This window comes from Podarcis erhardii, assembly GCF_964252035.2.
Source record: "Podarcis erhardii genome assembly, chromosome: 9".
Classification (NCBI taxonomy): domain Eukaryota; kingdom Metazoa; phylum Chordata; class Lepidosauria; order Squamata; family Lacertidae; genus Podarcis; species Podarcis erhardii.
Window position 1 is genome coordinate 4,684,811 of NC_138512.1, and position 22,921 is coordinate 4,707,731.

The 22,921-nt window shown below is 40.4% G+C and overlaps 1 protein-coding gene and 1 long non-coding RNA gene across 3 annotated transcripts in view; one reads left to right on the forward strand and one right to left on the reverse strand.

The window, feature by feature from the left end:
• Positions 1 to 22,921, reverse strand: part of RAB28 (RAB28, member RAS oncogene family) — a 62,687-nt gene that overhangs the window by 24,610 nt on the left and 15,156 nt on the right. For both annotated transcript variants that reach the window (XM_081876490.1, XM_081876491.1), the window contains exons 3-4: positions 21,305 to 21,393; positions 17,091 to 17,220 (exon numbers count right to left, since the gene is read on the reverse strand). In XM_081876490.1, coding sequence (XP_081732616.1) covers positions 17,091 to 17,220; positions 21,305 to 21,393 — 219 coding nt within the window. The remainder of the gene's footprint in view (positions 1 to 17,090; positions 17,221 to 21,304; positions 21,394 to 22,921) is intronic.
• Positions 4,862 to 22,921, forward strand: part of LOC309350028 — a 494,376-nt gene continuing 476,316 nt past the window's right edge. The window contains exons 1-2 of the long non-coding RNA XR_014160268.1: positions 4,862 to 4,951; positions 5,129 to 6,236. This is a non-coding gene — a long non-coding RNA (uncharacterized lncRNA). The remainder of the gene's footprint in view (positions 4,952 to 5,128; positions 6,237 to 22,921) is intronic.

The window sequence follows — 22,921 nt, forward strand, 5'->3', positions numbered from 1 at the left end:
AAATAGCTTGCCACATTCCAGAGCTGATGCACGCTCTATCAGCAGAATTCGCACAGCGAAAGATGCACGCAGGAGAGCATTATTTAGAAGTTTATTCAGCGTTGGTCAGAACAAAGGAAAAAACATGACTGCCTGCTTGCGTGTTCAGGCACAGAGAGAAAACGAAAGCATAGACACAACAGGAACATCCTGTGAACAAGAAATACACAGGCTGTGACACAAACATCCTGCTCCCTTGTAAGGTGGAACAGAAATATCCTAACAGAAACTGCTGGTTCAAGGTAAAATAGATAAGAATTCCCTGGATGTCAAGATCTAAGTTTGAGGCAAATACTCTTTGGGTGAGAGAACCTCAGCAGAGATTTAAAATCACAAAATATGCACCAAAGCAAATATAGGCTGTTAGGCCTTTAAAATGTGTCCTTTAAAGTGAGTTTCAGAATTTCCCTCTTTCCCTGGTATAGAAAAAGGCCACACATTTGATAAGTTTTAAATTGTTTTGTGTGCTTTTCTATACAGCATTCAGAAAAAGTTGCACAGGCAGTAAACCTTGGCTTAGTTACAAGGTGGTGAAAGACCCTACATTATTGGTATAAGAATTCAAGGGTGTCTGAACTGGAACAACCAGCTGAAACCTCTTTGCATGCTAAGCTGCTCAGGTAGAGTGCAGGTGAAAGCAATAGGCTTGGTTACCCATTTCCTCCCAAGGTAAGGGGAAGTGACCTCACTACACTGGTCAGGACAGCTTTCTCTATGGTATTAACCTCTTCATGCATTAATTAGACTTAAGCATGTTGATTATATAAGGCTGGTTATCTAGGGCTGCCATACGTCCGGAATTTCCAGGAGATAGCTGGGATTCGGCAGTTGGAAACAGTATCCGGGCGGAAATCACTGAAATGTCCAGGAAAATCCAGGCAACCCGTGTCAGAAGTACAAATTTTGGCGAATTTCCTTTAAAAAAGCTCAAGAAACAGGCTGGTTCTTTCTTGTTCATCATTTCAAGATGTTTTCATGAAAAGAGATTCCTAATTTAAACTAACAAATTCAATGGGGCTTACTCTCAGGCAGATAAATTGTGTTAGGATTGCATCCTTAATCACAAAACCAGTAACAACAGCAGCAAGGGTCTTGTTATTGCTATTACATGAATGCTTGTTTCTTCTTGCATAAAAAATTAGTGAGGGTGGAAGTTATGCAGCTAACTCAAACTAAAGAAGTTTGGATAGGTGAAATCTAAGTGGAAATTTTACTTTTAAAAACTCTTTTTCTTTTCTTTTACAAGCAACTTTTGCTTATTGCTCTTAAACAGCTGTTCAGCTACCTCTGGGCTAGATGTGAAGTTTTTATTTTCCCAAATCTAAGCTAGAAGCTTTAAAAAAGGAATTTGATTTAAAGTTTCTTAATTAAAAATAGAGGTTAAAGGGGGGATGGAATGGGCGATGCAGCTGTGCTGATGCCAGTGGAGAGAAATCCAGAGAAAGAAGTGAGGTAAAAACACATAAAATAGTTCCACAAAAATTAAGTGGGTGCCTTAAACAGCTGTTTTAGTTTAATTAATGGAAAGTTAACCTTGTGTAAATATTCCTATTTCAAAAGCAATGTTCTCTTTAGACTTTTCTAAATCTGAGCCTGGATCCTACATTGATTTACCACTATAAGAATAAGTAACATGAAAATATGACACTGAAGCTTTGGCCCTAGATTTGGCAATCCCCCTAGCTTCAGAGATTTCAGATAGCACTGTCCATATAAGGTCAAGCCTACCTTCAGATCCATACAGTGCATTTATTTTTATTTATTTTTAAGGAAAGCGTATATTCCTATGAAGGTAGAATTATTCAGCTTGTAAGCGCTTCTATGAACATGCAGCAACATATACAGCTCTATCAATGTTCAATCTCTAGCATTATTTTAGCACTGATATAATTTTGAACTCACAATGAAAAAATATTCAAAGCTTGTGAACTACTCAGAATATCGTATTTTTGAAATAAATGAATGGAAACATGCCACCCCCTTTACACTGCTCCACGGCTCTGATGCTGTGACAGCACTTGCTTTTTGGCAAATAACAGAGTAATTACTTTAACAAGTGTGTAAAGACGATGGAAAGCCACTCATGTAAGGTCAAACAAGAGGTTTATGAACTGCAGAAAAGCACAATTAATGCAAGAGGGCAGAAGGAGAGAAACATGTTTCACACTTTTATTGTGAAGAGCATGAGTTTTGCACAGGAACTGCCAGAACAGATGTTCATAAATTTGGGCCTTAATCTAGAACACTTCCCGGTTTTACTTTTAAATTATATCTGCTGGTGTGTAGAAATTACACCTTACTTTTTAATATAATTCTTCTGATTAGATTTTTTAATAAATACATTTATTACCTTAGTAGTTGTGCCAGCTGGTCAGTTGTGATTTACTGTCCAGGCCTGCTTTAATATAAAGTGGCTTTTGTGGCTTACCCATACAGATTACATTTTAAGCTTCAAGATATCACCATAAAGCAGCTGGAAAAAGTACTGGCTGTGCTCAGAAACCTGTATTATTGCCCAAGTGATCAACTTCCTGAGCATGCAGCTACTCAAACTCTCTGAAAATCTTTGGCTTGGCTTTGTTCTTATACTGGAAGTTAGTTATAAACACCAAAGGAAGTCCACTGAGTCTGCAGTTATGCTTTCTATCAGGAAGACAGCTTAAGAAAATTATTAGTTTTCTAATGAGAAAACTACCTGGTCATTTAAAATTTCCTTTTACATCAAATATATTTTTTATCACATCTGTTTCCTTAAAATAAAATAAAATCTCTTTAGATTTCTACCCAGGATGCTATTTCCAACAGTTGCCAGGCCCCAAAATTGATACTCCTTTTGGTATCATACCTAAGTTTCAAAATTCCTATAGGAATTGCAAAATATACATGGAGACAAGGGGAAGGGCTTGTGCTATAACATAGAAAAGACGCTGAATGTTGTCCTTTGCCGTCCCTGTTGTCACCTTTTGAAGGAACAGGGGAAATAAGTAAATACCCAGGTAACTTATTCAAAAACAAATCACCACTGACTTTTCATAAGTTCAATGATGGAACATTTCCCTAATAATTTCATATTTACTTTGCCATTGTGCAATTTCAGGCTTTACACCTAAAGAGGTTATATGGGAGAAAACCACACAAATATTAAGACATTTACCTACATACACACCATGGAAAACAGGGTGTGCTAATCTATTGAGCACAGAACCCTAACAAAATCCGAGACCTGGGAGAAGAAAGGATTGAAGAAGATTGGAAGAAATTTAAGATTTATTTACAAAAATATTGTAATTTGGTTGAATGTTAAGAAGGATGCTTGATCATAAAATAATTGGCCACCACTAAATTAGATTGGAATTTGATGATAAGTGAGATTAAGGAAAACATAAACCTTTTGGAGAATTGTTAGATTATATTTAAATGAGCGGAAATAAGATTGTAAACAAAATGATAAATTGCTTGAAAATTTTTTTAACGATGTAAGTGGGAGCAGGAGACGTGAGGAAGTCCAAAGAAGTTATGAGATTTTGTTATGATATAACTAATGTTGTTTATTATTTGTGCATTTCTTTTATAAAAAAAACCTTAATAAATATTTATTTTTTTAAAAAAACAGAACCCTAACAAAATCTACACTTAACTCACAACTCCACCAAACTTTTATCGGCAAACCCACTAATGGGGACAAAAATGTTTTCTTCACACAAGCATACAAACTCTCAGTATGGCTTTGAAAATTACACCAACGTGGCTGAAAATCATGTCTGAAACAGAGGGATGGAGGCCAGTGTTGCCTGCAGCATTCCTGACCATCATTCAAGGCACCCCAGGGTGCCATGGCACCCACTGGCAGAGGAACGGGGGGGGGAGCGCACTGCCCCCAGCACCATTGGGGAGGGGGTACCATTGCGGCCGTGGGTCCTCCGGACACATGCCGCCCCCCCCCACTGCACCGGACACCACACCCCCACGGGTGGCGCGCCACACCCCTGGGACACACGCCAGCCATGCCCCCGCCTGCTCTCTGCCCCCAGTGCTGGAGCATGCAGCTTCACCACTGTTGGCACCCTGGTTGAAAACCACTGCTCTTAAGTATTGTTTCACAGCAAAAATATTAATACTCTTCCTTTCCCTTCTGCTGCTGTCTTCTTTCTGTCTGAATTTAGCCTATAAACCTATGGCAGGGACCCTCTTACTGCAGACACAGCAGGCACTGTGATTTTCCAGTAATGTGACTCCCCCCCCCCCCGAGGTGCACTCCATTGTCTCACGAGACAGACAAATGCCAAACCAACTCAATTCAGTCTTTGAATGCTTAAACAGGGCTAATAGGAATGTATGCAAAACCATAAATAATCCAGTTCTTTATTCTTCTGGTGTGTGAACTGCTTGGGGCATTTTAACTCCACCAAAAGATCCTAAACCTCTTAGTGTGCTGGACAGAAATGTAGGTTCAGGCACACCCTAAGGGGTGTGTTCTTTAGCTTATACAGTGGTGCCTCGCAAGACGAAAAGAATCCGTTCCGCGAGTCTCTTCGTCTTGCGGTTTTTTCATCTTGCGAAGCAAGCCCATTAGGGGCTTAGCGGATTAGCGCTATTAGCGGCTTAGCGGATCAGCTGATAAGCGACTTAGCGGATCAGCTGTTAAGCGGCTTAGCTGCTTAGAAAAGGGGGGGGGAAACCCCCGCAGGAACTCACAAGACATTTTCGTCTTGCGAAGCAAGCCCATAGGAAATTCGTTTTGCGAAGCACCTCCAAAACGGAAAACCCTTTCGTCTAGCGGGTTTTCCGGCTTGCGAGGCATTCGTCTTGCGGGGCCCCACTGTAATGGTTGTTTTCTCATCTCACTACCACAGCTCATGGTAGCCCACTGCCTCCCTTCATGTTCCTTATTTCCTTTCTCCCAAGACTGCAGGTCACAGTGGCGTAGCGTGGCTTGTCAGCACCCGGGGCAAGGCAAGTAATTTGCGCCCCCTAACCCATGGATTTGCGCCCCCTAACCCGTGGATTTGCGCCCCCTAACCCTAACCCCCAGATGTTGCGCCCAGTGCGGCCGGCCCCCCCTGCACCCCCCACGCTACGCCACTGGCAGGTCAGTTTGTATCAGAGTTGGCAAAGATTACTCAAGCACTTCTAGTTGTCACAAAGACTAATTAACAAACTTGCAGCTAATTTGTGAGGGGTCAGTTAGTATCAGAATTCAAGAAATGGGCTAACTTTGTTCCATGACGAGCAGAAAGGCAGTACCAGTTTGCATGCTAGAAACAAGGAATGCAGAGTCCTCCATGAAAATTAAGCTAATGTTCTGAAAATATTACACAACAGATTTTACTTATTACTGATGAATTGTAATATGTTTCCCTGCTCTGTGTGTAAATTTTAATATGACCAAATGATGAACAATATATTTTTAGGTGCTTTTTATTGTAACTCAGTAACTGGTCAACTTATGTCTTATAAGGATGAGTCAACTGAGAAGAAAACTGGCAAGGTATGAGACACTGTAATATGAAATTAATGAATGATGATAATTAATTACATAAACTCAGTATGTACAGAAGAAAGTACTAACCAAAATCAGCTTTTCATATATTAACTTATCAAGCTATGAGGCGCTCCCCTAAACACCATGTAGAAAAATAACTAATGCTAGCTAGAAACAAGCACACTTCTGTAGAAAAATGAATATATCAAATTATTTAACTGAGGCCAGGACAAATTATGCTCAAGTCACCAGATTCTTAAACACCTTCCCCAGAGTTCTTTTGCCTATTTTTGAACCTATATTAGCTTGTCATTCAAGAGAAGTAATGGTATGTCCAATACTGTCTTCTGTTTGTAACCATTAGGTTATTAGAAATGGAACAGTATAAGTATATGAATTCACTGATGAAACAGCTAAGTCCAGAACTACATGTTCAGCAATATACACAGGGATTCCAAACCCTGTATTTGCCCTTTTTACATAAAGTGATGGTAGTGAGCATTTTGCAGAGGAAAATGGTGGACAGGAGGCAGTGCTTAACCATTTTCTCAGCTGCCAGTCATTTTACCCACTTGAGTGGCAAGCACATTTCAAGATCTTGGCTGAGAGAAAAGACGGGAGCAGGGGTGGTGGATGAATGAAGAGAAAAAGCAGTATGTAGGAAAGCTCATGCATACACACCCTCCGCTGTGAAGTAATTCTTCCCCACATTCTGGTTTGTCAATAACCTCTATGTTAACATTACTGTTAAAGTTGCATTCTGCTTATAAGCGTTGTGAATAGCGTATATCAAATAGTTAAGCTAGAACATAAACAATTGTAAAAGGAGCATTAGAATATCCTTTTGTGAGGATTTGCTTTTCAGTATGTATTTTTTTTGTCCAAAGTAACAACACTGGGGAGTGTTATTAGTACACTCTCTTGAGTAGATGGTCATCTCCCTCCTCTGCCTTGCTCCCCACCCAACACACACACGGCCATACCACCGGATCAGTAAACAAACATTATATTTAGTGGGTGTACAGATGAGATGAATTTGCAGCATAAGCAACAACACTGTACACTGGCTGCAAAGTTTTGTTACAGTTCCAAATTTGACTCACTTTTTAGTGAAAATAACAATTGTAAAAAAAAAACAAAAAACTTAATGGCATGTAGAAGTTTTGCAGAAATTCTTAAAGATATTTGTACTCCCCTTTTCAAACCCTGTGCAAAATGCCCCATATTAACATCCCTCTTACAATCAAACATTAGTTACCCTCTATCATCAGCTTCCTTTGGTGAGGATATATTTCCACAGTAGCTAATGGAGACATTCCTACAAATCAATGTGCTGCAGTGATACAGAAATAAAAGCTCATTTCACTGTAATGATGCTTCCAGACTTCCCTCAAGTCAGGTGGTTACTTGCAGTTAATGATCTGTGACATGCCACACAAGTAGTCCTAAAAAGACTTATTATCCACTGCATGTGCAACAATATTTGCTTTATGGATGGCTAAATGAATGAAGACATTCAATGTAACTGTAAAAGTAAAAATCAAAAGAAAACTTACAAGTAACATGTTTTCTTTGAGTAAAAGAGCTGTGAACATTTTCCATTAATACTTAACCTTTTGCTGAAGCAGTGCAACCACATATAATGCTTGAATCCATAAAGCCAAATCACTGTGCAGGGTTAATGCCAATTATCCAAAACCGTGCTAAATGTGTTTTGCAAAAATGTAATTTTATGTCCAAGCTCAGCTGATAATAATTATAACTCTTATTTATGCCCTTCTTATAGGCAACAACTTTATAAAAAGGACTATAGAATATTTTCTTTTAATTGATGGATAACAATGAACCATTCTGTTTTAAAGCCAAGAATCATTAACCTAGCTACTGGAGAAACTAACATTTTTTTTCTTAAAGTAGTTGGTGCAGTTAGGCAACACAATATTATTCACAGTTGACTACCGAATGAGACATTCATGTGTTTTCTGATTTATTTCCTTTTCTATATTCCACTTCTGTCCACAGTTAGCGGCTTTCCATGGTACAAGCTCTTCATTTGTTGTAACATTACCAAATATGAACAATGCTGCCAGAAGACATTTCTACTTAAACACAAAGGTAGAATCACCTACCTATTTTATTTATAAAAATATTAATATACTGCCATATCAAAAATATATCACAGCGGTTTACAATATAAAAACATAAAGCCATACAGTAAAATAATTAAAAAAATACAAGTTAAAAGCAAAAGAATCAAAAACAAACATCAGTTGACCATTGTGGATGATGTATTCTTGCCTGCCTGCAAGAGGCCTGGTGAAATAAGAAAGTTTTCAACAGGCATTTAAAAACTAGCAGAGAAGGCACCAGCTGAATCTCAATTGTTAGGGTGTTTCACAGGACTGGGAATATCTGGGAATATCATCCCAAACTCTGAAGCAAATTTGTTTCTTAGACTTATTGTTGCTGTTAAAAGCACAATGGGTTGCCTCCAGCTAATTTATATTCAATAGACCCATTGAAATAAGCGGACCTAAGTTAGCCATGGGTCTAGTGTGAGGAAGGCTCATATTGGAAACAGTCCAATCTACTGAGTAATTTTCCTGTATAAGCCCCATTAAAGTGAATGGGAACTGCACAAGAGATATTCAGTGGAGCTTGCAAAGGAGAACTTTCTGTTGGACTGCGTCCTTCATAAACATACCAACACCACTATATGAATCCGATCATTCTATGAACATCATAATGCTTCATAACATGCTTTCTAAGGTTAGATCAATTTCAATCTGTTACCACCGAGGATGTGGACAGGCTGCTTGGATGAGTGAAACCAACCACCTGTCTTCTTGATCCTTGCCCATCCTGGCTGATAAAAGCAAGCTGGGAAGTGCTGGGCGGTGGGGTGGTGAATGCTTCCCTCTGCGAGGGAGCCTTCCCAGACCTGCTGAAGAGGCGGTCATTAAACCACGTCTTTAAAAAAAAATCTTTAGACCTGGCCAATATGGCCAACTATCGCCCAGTCTCAAATCTTCCATTCTTGGGCAAGGTGACTGAGCGGGGGGTTGCTGAACAACTCTAAGCACGTCTGGAGGATGCGGACCATTTGGATCCCTTCCAATCGGGATTCAGGCCTCACCATGGGACTGAAACTGCCTTGGTCACGCTGGTTGATGATCTCCGATGGGTTAGGGTTCTCAACAAAGCCAATCTATGACCCCGGATTCCAGCCAGTATACTGATGTTAAATTGCAAACTGGGCATTTACGCTGGTACTTTAATTTGTGGAATGGAGCAGAAAATCAAATCAGATATCCAAAACATTATTGTATGATACATTTACACAGAAGTGTTATAGTTTTCTTCTTTTATAAAACAAGGGAGTCTATGCTGTATTTGAGGATACCCTAACCTATTGAAATCCAGTGTAGTGCTGTCTTATCCCACAGTGTAAAAATTCATTAGCACAAACAAAAAATAGCATTTATAAGCCAGTTTACAGTGGTACCTCTGGTTACATACTTAATTCATTCCGGAGGTCTGTTCCTAACCTGAAACTGTTCTTAACCTGAAGCACCACTTTAGCTAATGGGGCCTCCTGCTGCCGCCACGCCGCTGGAGCATGATTTCTGTTCTCATCCTGAAGCAAAGTTCTTAACCCGAGGTATAGTTTCTAGTTACAGATAGGTAGCCGTGTTGGTCTGCCATAGTCAAAACAAAAAATTCCTTCCAGTAGCACCTTAAAGACCAACTAAGTTAGTTCACTAACTAACTAACTTAGTTGGTCTTTAAGGTGCTACTGGAAGGAATTTTTTGTTTTGACTATAGTTTCTAGGTTAGCGGAGTCTGTAACCTGAAGCATATGTAACCTGAAGCATATGTAACCCGAGGTACCACTGTACTTGAAAACTCCTAAGCTTATTTGTGCAGAAATTAGAAAATTTTTACCGGGTACCTAGAATTAACTAAACTCTACAGTTTTAAGAGCAATTAAGTTATCCCAATAGAACGGGCAGCTCAATGCATTAACCTTATGAGTTACATTAAAATGTAACCTTTAAACTTCACACTACAACAGTACAACATTTCCTGCCCAGAGAAAGCACTCCAGCATCAATTAATCATCACTCAGTCGAATATACCATCAACATTTTTAATTAGCACTGATGCACTCTCTTTTCAGGCCCATCCATCACAATGGCTGTTTAAAAACCTGACTTATTGGACTCTGCTTAGGAAAGGATCTGGATAATATCTGTGAGAAAAGGTATCATTCTTCCATCCACCCTACAATGCTGACCGATAATTCCTACCCCTTCTACAAGTTGCTGATAACAACTGCCCTCAGGCTAACCAGCCAGCTGTAAATCAAGTAACAGCAGCTCCTATGCAGTCTGGGTTAATTCTAGGTCACAATTTATCCAGCAGGAATGTTGACTTGACACTTGCATGTTTTGCTTATAGATGTGATAAAGGGAGAAAACACTGATTGAGTTTGTCAGGATCAAGGAACGAATAGGGGAAAACCTTATGTAACAAAAATATTCTGCCATAGTAGTCAATGGTATTAAATAGAAATAGAAATTTCAAGCTGAAATTAGTATAACTTGTTCTTTTATTTTCTGAACTTGGGTGGGATGGGGAGCCTGTATTGGAAGAAAGGAAAGTCCTTAAAATGAGTTCTAGGTACACTGGATAATGATGAGCAAGCTGCTACATCATCTTCTAAGTGCCATGGCAACATAATGATTGACTGCAATGCAATTAAAATATTTATGGGATTGATTCATTAGAGCAACTTTCTGCAGCATTTCTAAGCACCATTTTTTCCCACAATAATGGCTCGCCACTTCGTATCAAGCAGTTGACCTCCAACAAGTGGATAGTGAAAAGAAAACCTTCAGAGCATAACGGAAGCTCAGTTGTCCGGTCAAAATCAATTTTCTATCTGACAGCATAGTAAGGAAACAGCAACTTTCGAGGAAGTTCACTTCTTGCAAAGGGAATGAATGCAGCTAGTAGCGAATGCTATTAGCATGCCTTTTGGAAGTACACAAAAGGAGATGGGAACAAAATTCCAGTGACATGTAAAAAATATAAGTACTGTCCTTCTCATGTTTTTTATACTGTTGTTGCATTTTTATTCAGTACTGTATGCCACCCTAGTAATTTATTTCAAGACTGAAATATAAAATAATAACATACCAGAGGACATGTTTTTTGGGGGGTCTTTAGCAGGTAATTTGGGGAACTTACAGTGCAATTTACAGTGAAATCTACCGTATTTTTCGCTCCATAAGGTGCACCTAGATTTTAGAAGGGGAATTCAAGGGGAAAAAAATATTTAAAGGGAGCACTGAGCAGAGCCTGTATGCATCCCAGGCTCTGCTCAGCGCTCCCTTTCACGAGCCGCGTGGAGTGTGTGTGGCTCTTGGGGGCTTTTCCCCCCGAGGAGGGAGAAGGGCAGCCCATCACTGACTTTGCGCCGCTAAGGCAGAAGCTAAAACAGCTAGAGGGAGTGCTGCTGGCTTCTGTTCTGGCTTCTGGGGTAGCCCACGAAGCCTCTGCAGGGCAGTGGGGAGCCTTCATCCCGCTGCCCTGCGGAGGCTTCGCTGGCTACCCCAGAGCTGCTTTAAAGAGTGTCTGGCTCCTGCAGGCTTTTCTACGAGGAGGGAGAAGGGACTGACTGGCCCCGTCAGTCCCTTCTCCCTCCTGGGGAAAAGCCCGCAAGAGTCGCACGGAGTTTGTGTGCAGCTCTTGGGGGCTTTTCCCACCTGCCTCCCCCCTGCATTCGCTCCATAAGACGCACGCACATTTCCCCTTACTTTTTAGGAGGGAAAAAGTGTATGGAGCGAAGAATTAGGTATGTATGTCTGTTTAGAGGTAAGCCTCACTTAGTTCAATGGTACTTGCTCAGGTAAGGTATATACTTACACACACTTTCTTGGGAGCAATCACAACTGAAACCAGTGGAAGTTCCTTCCAAAGAAACACACATAGGATCAGGTTATTAATTTTTACACTTAGTTATTTTTTCCCCCCATTGCACACAAGCCAAACAAATCAAAGTAAGGCAAAAGTTAAACATCCACTTCCAGCACTCCATGTAATTCAGTTCAAGGTAAGTGGAGTGGGAGGGCAGGAGAGCCCCATACAATGCTCAATTAAATCCAGTAAATTGCTAGTGTAATGCAGGCTTCAACCATTTTAGGTGTGTCCAGTTGACATGCGATCACCGAGGCAGGGGTCCTTTTGAACCCAAAAGAAGGCAGAATGGGGCCAGGGCAAAATGGGGCGGTGCGCACTTATACGTGCTCCACCAACACATGCAGGAGCCAGGAACGGAACCCCATGCGAAATGGTCAGCATGTATATCAAAGGTTGCTGTATTCACAGCCCAGATCTGGACAGCTGATTCCAAGATTACGGACTCCAGCATGTTGCTCTGCCAGAAATTTGATTCCTTGCATCTTAATGATTAGCAGGTTTATTGCAGTTAAATGCTTTCATAGGCAAGTTTGGTCCATTGGATGCAGAGGAACTACAAAGGTAGCAAGAATAATAGACTAGGAAATAAAACAAGGTGAAAAACATGGATGGTAGGAATGGGAAAACAGCCTAATTATGGGACCTTGGAGTATACAGAAGACAATACAAAAGCAAAGGAAGAGAAGTTTATCTTTGTTCTGAAGGAACCATTTCATTTAAGCTTTAAAATGCTGTATTCATACAAAATCAGAAAATGATAAAATTGTAAAGTTAGAAGGGATCTTGAAGGATCTAGTCCACCCCTTTCAATGCAGGAATCTCTACTAAACTATGCATGACAGATGACCATCCAACCTCTTCCTAAAAACCTCCAATGAAGGAGAGTCTATTCCAAGAGAGCCCGTTCCACTGCTGAACAGCTCTTACGTTCACAAAGTTCCTCCTGATGTTTACTCAGAATCTTCTTTATTGTAACTTGAAACCATTGGTTCAAGTCTAACCCTTCAGAGGTTTCTCCAGCAGGAGAAAACAAGCTTGCTCAATCTTCCATGTGACAACCCTTTATATATTAGAAGATGGCTCTGATATCTTCTCCCAGTCTCATCCAGGCTAAACATATTAACATGATTAAATGCCATATCAAGCATGAGCCTCAAGCTTTTACATTAAAGTGGTACCTTGGGTTACAGACACTTCAGGTTACAGACTCCGCTAACCCAGAAATAGTACCTCGGGTTAAGAACTTTGCTTCAGGATGAGAACAGAAATTGTGTGGCGGCGGCGCAGCAGCAGTGGGAGGCCCCATTAGCTAAAGTGGTACCTCAGGATAAGAACAGTTTCAGGTTAAGAACGGACCTCCGAAATAAATTAAGTACCACTGTATCTCCTTCCCTTCTCCTGGCACAGCTGCAAGCTGTTCAGAAAATTCCACTTTGTTTTGATTAAACACAGTTTAGCATTGCATCCCAAACCTAAAGCAAGCCAGATTCAAAAACCATGCTTTAGGAAACAATTATGAAGACTAACCAGCATTTGCCTATTTTCAGATGTACCTTTATAATAATATGTGATAATTTATTATTTATACCCAGCCCATCTGGCTGAGTTTCCCCAACCACTCTGGGCGGCTTCCAATCAAGTGTTAAAAACAATACAGCGTTAAATATTAAAAACTTCCCTAAACAGGGCTGCCTTCAGATGTCTTTTAATGAGAAGATAGCTGCTTATTTCCTTCACATCTGAAGGGAGGGTGTTCCACAGGGCGGGCACCACTACCGAGAAGGCCCTCCTTCTGGTTCCCTGTAACCTCATTTCTCGCAATGAGGGAAACACCAGAAAGCCCTTGGTGCTGGATCTCAGTGTCCAGGCTGAACGATGGGAGTGGAGAGGCTCCTTCAGGTATACAGGACCGAGGCCATTTAGGGCTTTAAAGGTCAGCACCAACACTTTGAATTGTGCTAGGAAACGTACTGGGAGCCAATGCAGATCTCTCAGGACCGGTGTTATGTGGTCCCGGCGGCCACTCCCAGTCACCAGTCTAGCTGCCGCATTCTGGATTAATTGCAGTTTCCAGGTCACCTTCAAAGGTAGCCCCACGTAGAGCGCATTGCAGTAGTCCAAGCGGGAGATAACTAGAGCATGCACCACTCTGGCAAGACAGTCCGCAGGCAGGTTGGGTCTCAGCCTGCGTACCAGATGGAGCTGGTAGAGAGCCGCCCTGGACACAGAATTAACCTGCACCTCCATGGACAGCTGTGAGTCCAAAATGACTCCCAGGCTGCGCACCTGGTCCTTCAGGGGCACAGTTACCCCATTCAGGACCAAGGAGTCCCCCACACCCGCCTGCCCCCTGTCCCCCAAAAACAGTACTTCTGTCTTGCCAGAATTCAACCTCAATCTGTTAGCCGCCATCCATCCTCCAACATCCTCCAGGCACTCACACAGGACCTTCACCGCCTTCACTGGTTCTGATTTAAAAGAGAGGTAGAGCTGGGTATCATCTGCATACTGATGAACACCCAGCCCAAACCCCCTGATGATCTCTCCCAGCTTTAAGCTATAGTTAGTAAAAAAAATGGAAGCAAGACCTTCCCAATTCCTCTTCGCAGTAGTACCAGAGCAAGAGAAGCCCAGGTTCATATAGCTTGAACTTCATAATTTTAAATCAGTACTTGATTTGTTAAGCAAATAAAGCAACGCCTGTGCTGCTTCATGTTTCCTCCCTTATAGTCGCTTTCAACCACTTGTCTTTTGTCTCTATCTGCTTTAAGTTCATGTGAGTTATAACCACTTTAACTATTAGCTTTTATCCCTCTCCTCTTTAAGTCTTATGTATTTTATTTTATTTGCATGTTTGTAACTTATGCTGGTCTGTGACCATAATAAAGTTTGATGACAATGATGTTAAGCAAATTTAATACTGCCAAGTTGTTATTTACATCCCTTCTAAAGCTACTCTATATCCTAAGGTCAGAAATTGAAATAATACCCTACTGGGGTTTTAGGTGTATTCCCATTTTTACAGTTCAATTATGTCAGAATCACAGCTATCCACAGAAGTTGCAAGAACTGAAAGTCCACAACAAGATTGGTATAAATACTTTCCGTCCCCCATTTAAAATCATGACAGGCATCAAGTATGTGCTGTGTCTTCAGAACAGTTACCCGGTACTCTTGAGATTTATGTGCATTTTAAAATGGCACCCAGAGCTATATTAGTTCTTATTTCCAGGACAGGGGACTACTTGGTTTTGGTACTGGTACTAAGATTCTATAAGCAGAAAAGAAGAATCAGATTCTAATTAAAGAAAACACATAGTCACCACTCTATACACCACAAGGAAAAATGTTACCATTGAGTGATGTGTAAAATTAACAGAACTCTACATAGTGAAAATCACATCCATGCAAATTTGTATGAAGCTTTTTCAAGTGCTTTGATAACAGTAGGAAACAAAAGGCATGAAGTATAGCATTTGAAAGCCCTTGAACAAGACTTCACACAGGGAACAGAACTATAAACATATTAATAATATTCACTTATTTCAAATAACTATGTTAGGAAAATCAAAAGCTGCCTTTATACATTTGCACCATGCAGCAGTTAGGAGGGACTGTGATGGCTGGGCATTCTGCCTTTTCTGTAGCCTCACTCCAATCGTTTGTGGAATTTGGAGGGGAAAGGAAACCTAAACAAACATTACTTTCTAAAAAGTTTCCAGTGATAAATGCAGACAGTGCGCATCTTCCAGTCTGTAAATGTAACGATTTGTTAGCGTTGGCATTTCAGTCAACTTACAAATGAAATACTATAAAACTGACCACTTATTATTTGACTATAATCAAACATTGCCAAGTATTCTATGAAAGCAAGAATGTCACTGTGTCCGTGACAGCTTACTTTTGTATTGTGCTATGATGTTAAGGGCAGGAACGATGGAGGGCTGCTGGCCCCTCAGCACTGAGGCTGTCAAGAGGGAAACCTAACAGCAACCCAAAGCTTCTCTTACTGGCTACCTGCTACAACTGCAGGAATCTTCAAAGAGGTACAGGAATACAAGTGGTCAGTGGCAAAGGTTATGGCTCAGAATTCCTTCTTGTACATGATCTAACCATCTGCTCTGTAAGGCTCCTGTGAAGGGCTGGACTGCAATCTAGAAAACAGCCACTGAAATAACTGAAGGTACTGAATTAAGCCTCAGTGTTGCCTTCTGCTTTCATTTCATTATCCACACTTTATTTATTTATACTGCATTTGTATTTATTGAGCCTAGAGTTTCAGGATAAAAACCAAACAGATTTTTCCCCTATGAATGATTCACATTTGTTATGCCGTTATAGTAAGTTACATAACACTTATTGTGCTCTTTACTTGGCTGCTCTTCAATCTGCTAAATTATTCTGCTGCAGGTGGCCAGTTACTGAATATTTTTTCTACTGTGTTGAGGCGTACTCTAGAATCTACTGTAACTAACAGTGACATAGAAAGTTTTACAATATACAGTAGTACCTTGGTTTTTGAACTTAATTCATTCTGGAAGTCTGTTCGAAACCCAGAACCATTTGAAAACCAAGGCTTCCTGCACTCAATCGGAAGACGTGGAAGACATGCTGGACATTCGGCTTCCGAAAAACCTTCACAAACCAGAACACTCACTTCCAGGTTTGCGGCGTTTGGGAGCTGATTTGTTCAGGAGCCAAGCTGTTCGACAACCAAGGTACTACTGTATATTGTGACAAATGAAATTACTTTGTTTCTGCAATGAGCCAATTGTCATATCTGTAGGGTAAAAAAAACGTTTTTCTGTTGTTCTCATAAAATTGTTACTTTAAAATATATGACCAATAGTTGACTAGTCAATTGACCAAACCTTGTTTGATAAGGGCAATACCAAACCTTAGGATTTGCTAAAATGATTGAGGGAAAATTAGGCACCTGACAGTGTTCTTGTGACTTAACACATAGCTCTTGCCCCATCATTCTATCCTTGCCCCCATGACACTAAATTGCCTCTATGTTGTTAAGCTCCTCATGGTAGTGGCTTGTTTGTTTGTTTGTTTTCCTTATTATTATTATTATAGTCATCTCTCAAAAGATTATTATTTTTATTATTAGGAATTAAGGCAAAAAAGTCCTTATTAGGAATTAAGGCTATGTTTTGTTTATCGAGCACAGTTTAAGAAAAAGAAGATGAATAATGCAACCATTTTGTATAAGAAAAATAAGGAAAGCATACTGGCAACATTTCCCAAGTTTTATGGGTAATGTCATGCTGCTAATCACTGAAGCAGGTTATTTCCTTGACGTGATAACCCCCAACAGACTAAACATTGTGATTGCTGTCACAACATAGCACCCCCATTTGGTCTAATGCATGAAATATTACATTCTACTGGCCAGAGCCTGCCAAAATCAATGAACAATGGTGCCAGTAAAATAGAAGGGACCACACATGTACCAATGTCTGCAATGCTGAGGCTCACATAGTTGTACTGCAGATCTGTGCATATGGATTATACTGCTGACCTGCATCTTAGCTCGATCACCAAAACATTCCAGCTAAACAACAGTTCAACAACTTACTTTTATTGCCTACGAGAGCCACATGTGGCTGAGTTTCTGACTCTTCGTTGACCTTCTTTACAACATTATACCAATCTTCTACATTTTCAAAGCTCTGTTGGTTGGTGATATCATACACCAGGAGGACAGCCTGAGAAGCAAAATATATATATAAAGCACAGTATGTTAAGATGTCTAAGTTTATATTTTTAAAAATCCATCTTTATGAGAACTTAGAAATGAGACAGACTGAACACTTATTCAATGTTAATTCATACAAGCTCCCCACCACCATTAAAATGACACATGCACAGAAAATGTTCTAAAATGCAATGTTCTAGATAAGAGACAGCTCTTGAAAAAATAAGAGTTTCCTTTATTTTAAGGGTTATGTTGCACTCCTAATCATACTAGCTGAAACTTCACTGAAGCAAAGTAATTGACAAACAGGGAAGAGTCTACACTGAGATCCTCATTTGGGAGGCAAGTCTACTCTGGTGGTTGCTGAAATTCATAGCCAGCCACTTTGGACAATGCATGGCTCATCATTCCATGGCTAGGGAGTTCTAGTGTTTCAAAGCACCTCATGTTGTAGAACGGTATGTCAAATCCTGTGGAATAAACATGCCATGCAAGCCTACAAGGTTGTCACAACCTCTACCCATATCCACAGGGTCTTGGAAATTTTTGTCTATGGATTTCAGTGTAGATTTGCCACCCGGTAAGTATCACACTACCACTTTAGTAATATGGACCTCTTCAGCAAGATGGCTCACTTTTTGCCACATCCAGGGCTTCCAGCAGCCAAGGAGGATGCCCAGCTGCTTGTGCAACACATATTATGCCTCCATGGGCTCCATGTAGGGAATATATTGGAGAGGCGACCTTAATTCACAGCCCATTTATAGCAAGCCCTTTTGCAACTTTTGGGTATCAAGCTCAAGTAGCCTTCCTCCCTTCATCATCCACAGATGACGGTCAGACAGAACAGACCCAACGCAATACTGAAATATCTGCACTGCTGTATAAATTTTCAACAAGACGACTGGATCACAATGCTTCCCCTTAAAGAGTTCCCCCCCCCCCCGCTCCACCCAGCAGTCCCTTTCCCCCCATCAACTATGGAAACCATCCACAAGCCTCTGACTGACCCTGCCCCCCTCTCTTATCCCCACCACAAAATACTTTGTCCAAGACCTTCCAACTATGCATCAACTCCATCAAGAGCACCTGGGCTGGGCTAAAACTGCATCCAAAGAAATTGCAAGTAAACATTGCCCAGAGGACACCAAACTCAAAGTGCAACTATTCACTCATCATCTTCCCTCAAAATGGATGCTCATCATCTAGGACCTTTCCAAATTAAAGCACAGATCAACACCATGGCATTTCAGGATCATTTCCTGTCTATGTGGATGCCCCCAGCATTCACTCCTTATTCCCCTCTGCAGCCAAGCATCCTTGGGGGGCATCTTGGAGATGCCCCCTGCGCTGGTAATGGTGGAAGAAGAGGAATATGAAATGACTCAGATTTTAGACTCTCATCACCATGTTAGTCTGCTGCAGTGTCTGATAGACTGGAAGGGCTATGGACTAAACAAACACTCCTGGAAGGGTGTCATAGATGTACCCACCTCTGAGCTGGTACACCACTTTCACAGGCACTACCCCATGAAGCCAGATCCAAAGACCAAGAAGGGGGGGGCATCATCGGAGGGGAGATGATGTAACAAGTCCTGAGGTCACCATGTGCAGTGGCAGGCTGAGATGAAGGAGGATGGAGAACAGGAGGGTGACATTGGGAGACAGGGCTGAGACTAAGCAACAGAGGTTGAAGCAGACAGATTCACCCCCCTCCCAGGATGTGGCTGTCTTGGCTGAGGAAGCAGTCCTGCCATTCCACCACACACACACACACACACACCCCAACCGGGAAAGGAGTACAGCAATGGAATCCAGTGAGGGTGTTAGTCCACCACTAGGTGTTAAAAAACCAGGGTCAGAAGGGGAAGGCACAGCCTGTTTGCCCAGGGCCTGGCAGTGCTCCCAACACTGGGAACAGGCGCATCCTCCTTGATGCAATGAGCATCTGCACACTTGGCAGGTCTCATGAGTCTCATGAGTAATCATGCCTTGCCCTATATTTGGAAACTTGGCAGATGAGCCTGCCAACCTGCTAGGGCAACTCTGTTGTTTCTGTGCTGTTCTGAACTCCTTGCCCTGACCTTGGACTTCTTAAATTTGGATTGCTACTCCCAGCCCATGTAGCCTCATCTTTCCTGTCATTTAGCCTGAGTGTAGTGGCTACTGTGACTCATTACTTGCTGCTGAGCATATAAGTTCTTCTTCTTCACTGTCATCGGCAGGACAGCACCTAGTTCCCATCACCCTCAAGTTTGCAGAGTCTTAATTATGAATCTCTAACCTTGAAATTATGATAGAGTGAAATTGACAATATAAAAGTTCAGACAATGGTTTATTTGTTCTAGCAACAGACTGAATCAGTCATGCCCAGTAAAACAGATATATGGAAGATGTCAGAGGGATATGATAAAAATTTTCTGGGCTAAGGCATAAAAAATAAAGTCTAAATAAAGTTTACAGTCTTATTTAAACTTAATGGATAATATGGATGTCCACAAAGTTACCAGCACTCTGGGTATCAAATTTATTTCCACAGCTATATTTTTGTAATTCAAGTGCAACTTCTGCTGTAGAGCACAGCATTGAAATTTAATGAAGCAAATCTGAAATCAAAAGAAATTGAGGAAGAAAAGAGGTTACCTGATAAGTTAAAATGGTAATAGAATTAGTGTAGTGCCTAAATATGAATAAGGATGTCTAAGGCTCAAATTGTGCCTATTATAGTTAATTCAGCAGATGGTCTCATGCAAGCTATTGCTTTTTAGCCTCAGTCTCTCATCTGCAATAGGGAGATACTAAATAATGACCTACCTGACCAGATTGCTCTAAGGGATACTAAAATAATTTATATTAGGTGGTTTGAACACTCAAAATACTTCATATATCAAAGCTAACTATATACATTTATTTGGAAGAAATACCTCGAGAACAGATGGGCACTATTTCCATGGACTGGCTGCATGGGAAACATATTTTCTAGTATTTCACATCCCCAATTGCTTTTAATTTTGTGTATATAATTTGCAGCCATATAGTGAAGTTACCATATTATTGAGAGTTTAAATTTAATCTCATTTTATAGTGCTTCCTCGCCTTATGTAGGAAAACATGATGTGGCTCAAGAGATGCAGCAAGGTTGACTCAGGTTTGGGTAAGCTGCAATAAACATCTGTTAACTTCATTTCTGAAAATGACTAGCTTTAAAATTTAACAAGTTGGCCCATTTTTCTTCTACTAATGTGCAATTTCCAGTCTCTTCAATTAACAATTCCTCCTCTATATTTACACATTGCCACACACCCCATTTCATCTGGGCCTCAACCACCTATTTTTCTCTTTATTCAGAGAGAAAACAAAACAAAAATAGGTTCATCACAAATAAAAATGGGCTGTGGGTTTGAGTAAGATTTATTGTACATATTTATAAATCAAGCTGTCCAAAAAGCAGTACTATAAAAAAATCAAGTGTTCTTTTGTAGTTTACTAACAACAGAGGGTGCACTGTCTCAAATGCTTCTTATTCTAAACAGAAAAGAATGTATGTAGCATTACTGATAATTTAAAAATTTGCCTACTTGTAAAGCACAGTTCATTTTCACTGCTCTGCAAAAACATTTAGCTACCTAGTTGCCTTCTTTTGTTTGCCCTCCTAGAACCTCAGCTGGCTGAATGAATTTAATAGCATAGGATTGCTCTTAATTTCCTCCTTCTACCTTTGCTCCCCAGGAAGCATCTGCACTCAAAACAGCCACTATGCCTATTTAGATATCCATGGGGATATCTAAATAACCTTGACGAAAACTGCTATTTTCAACTTAAGCCACAATGCAGGGCCATGAACATCTGTTTCAGAAAGCTGTTAGGGATATACAAACTAGCACCTTTCATTCATAAAAGGAAATACTGTTCAAGCAATCCTGTGCTAAAAAAATTCAGTCTACAAAACCAATGTTCAAAACAGTTTCACTTAAGCAGATGTTTACATTTTACTAGCCTCTTAAAATTCTACTGCAAACTATCATTTTTACAGTAAGGTCCTAGAGAAGCCAACAATAAGTAACCACAGTAACTTATAATTTTTTAAACCATACCTGTGCGCCATAGACATATTTATCCAACATCTTGCCTCCTATTGTTTGGCCTCCTATATCCCATACTTGAAGAGTAACATTTACATTTCCTGCAAGAAGGGGGAAAAAATAACTGATGTATTTGACATAGCTGGTTTACAGGAATCAGATATAAATAATCTTTACAACAGAATATTGAAGCAGCAACACCATGTGTTCCACCTTTGTCAGATGTGCTGTTGCTGATTTATCTGTCTTGTACAAAAGAAATGAACAGTAGGCTTTGCCACTGCCTACACCAAACCATGCCCTGCATTTGACCAGGATCCAGAGCGCAATGCAACATCTAAAGGAGCTTTAATCATGTTTTTCCCAAACTGCACCACCACCACCCATATCACATTGGCAAATAGATTAAAAAACCAAAAACCAAACAAACAAACAAACAAACAAACAAACAAACAAACTGAACAGTCATGTCAAATGTTGATTCTTCTCTTGATTTTTTCCTTAATAATATTTTTCTGGATGCATTATGAAAACCATTATTGGTTTGCTTATTTACATCATTTTAACTAATGCAAGTCTGTTAAAGTGGCAATATGATAAGACATGGTCTGCTGTGCACAAAAAACAAATTCAAGGATCACACGGACCCAGACAGCATATGTGCACATGTGTGTGTGTGTGTCCATGATAAACACAAAGCATGATTAGGATCCAAGAGCTATTGAATAATGCCCAATGGCTTGCACAAACCCACTGGGGATTTCTGACAGCAACTCTATCTCACTACCACGCCTCCATTGCAAACAGCTCCGCCCCCCAATTTACTTGCTATGTTACCAGGAGGAGCTGGTGTTCAAGGAATGCAAAATTAAAACCTCACTTTGGTGCATAAAACTAGGTAATAATAATTACTTTATTATTTATACCTCACCCATCTGGCTGTGTTTCCCCAGCCACTCTGGGAGGCTTACAGCATACAGTATATCAAAACATAATAAAACATCCAACATTAAAAACTTCCCAATACAAGGATGCCTTCAGATGTCTTCTACAAGTTATGTAGTTCTTTATCTCCTTGACATCTGAAGGGAGGGTGTTCCACAGGGAGGGCGCCACCACCAAAAAGGCCCTCTGCCTTCTCGGTCCTGAGCACAATGAAATTTTGGGCACATTATTTTCCAAACAGTTTGTACCTGTCAACATCACATCATTCATTATTTGTGAGTGCTCAGTAGCAGCCATTTCCCACTTATTTGTACTAATAATCTGACACAAATTTTCTTGTGGGCAATTTTCCCCCTAATTCAGCTGAGAAGACATGAATGGTGTGCAAAGCTATATTTTCACTTTTATCTGTTGCACTTCCCACAGTAACAGCCATGTCATTTTTAAAATTGCAGAGCAGCTCTTCTGTTTGGAAGAGCAAATAACTGCAGAGAAATTGAAAGTAAAGCTTTGGCTGACCTTGCTCACAAATGAATAGTTTTACAATGGATCCTGGTTATCTCCTTGATAGCACAGCTAGAAAGACAGACTCAAAATACTAAACGATTGCACTTTTCAGCAATAGTAACTGGACTTGATTTTAAATATTGTGTCTAGATATTCCAATAGTCCTTAGCTCCTCAC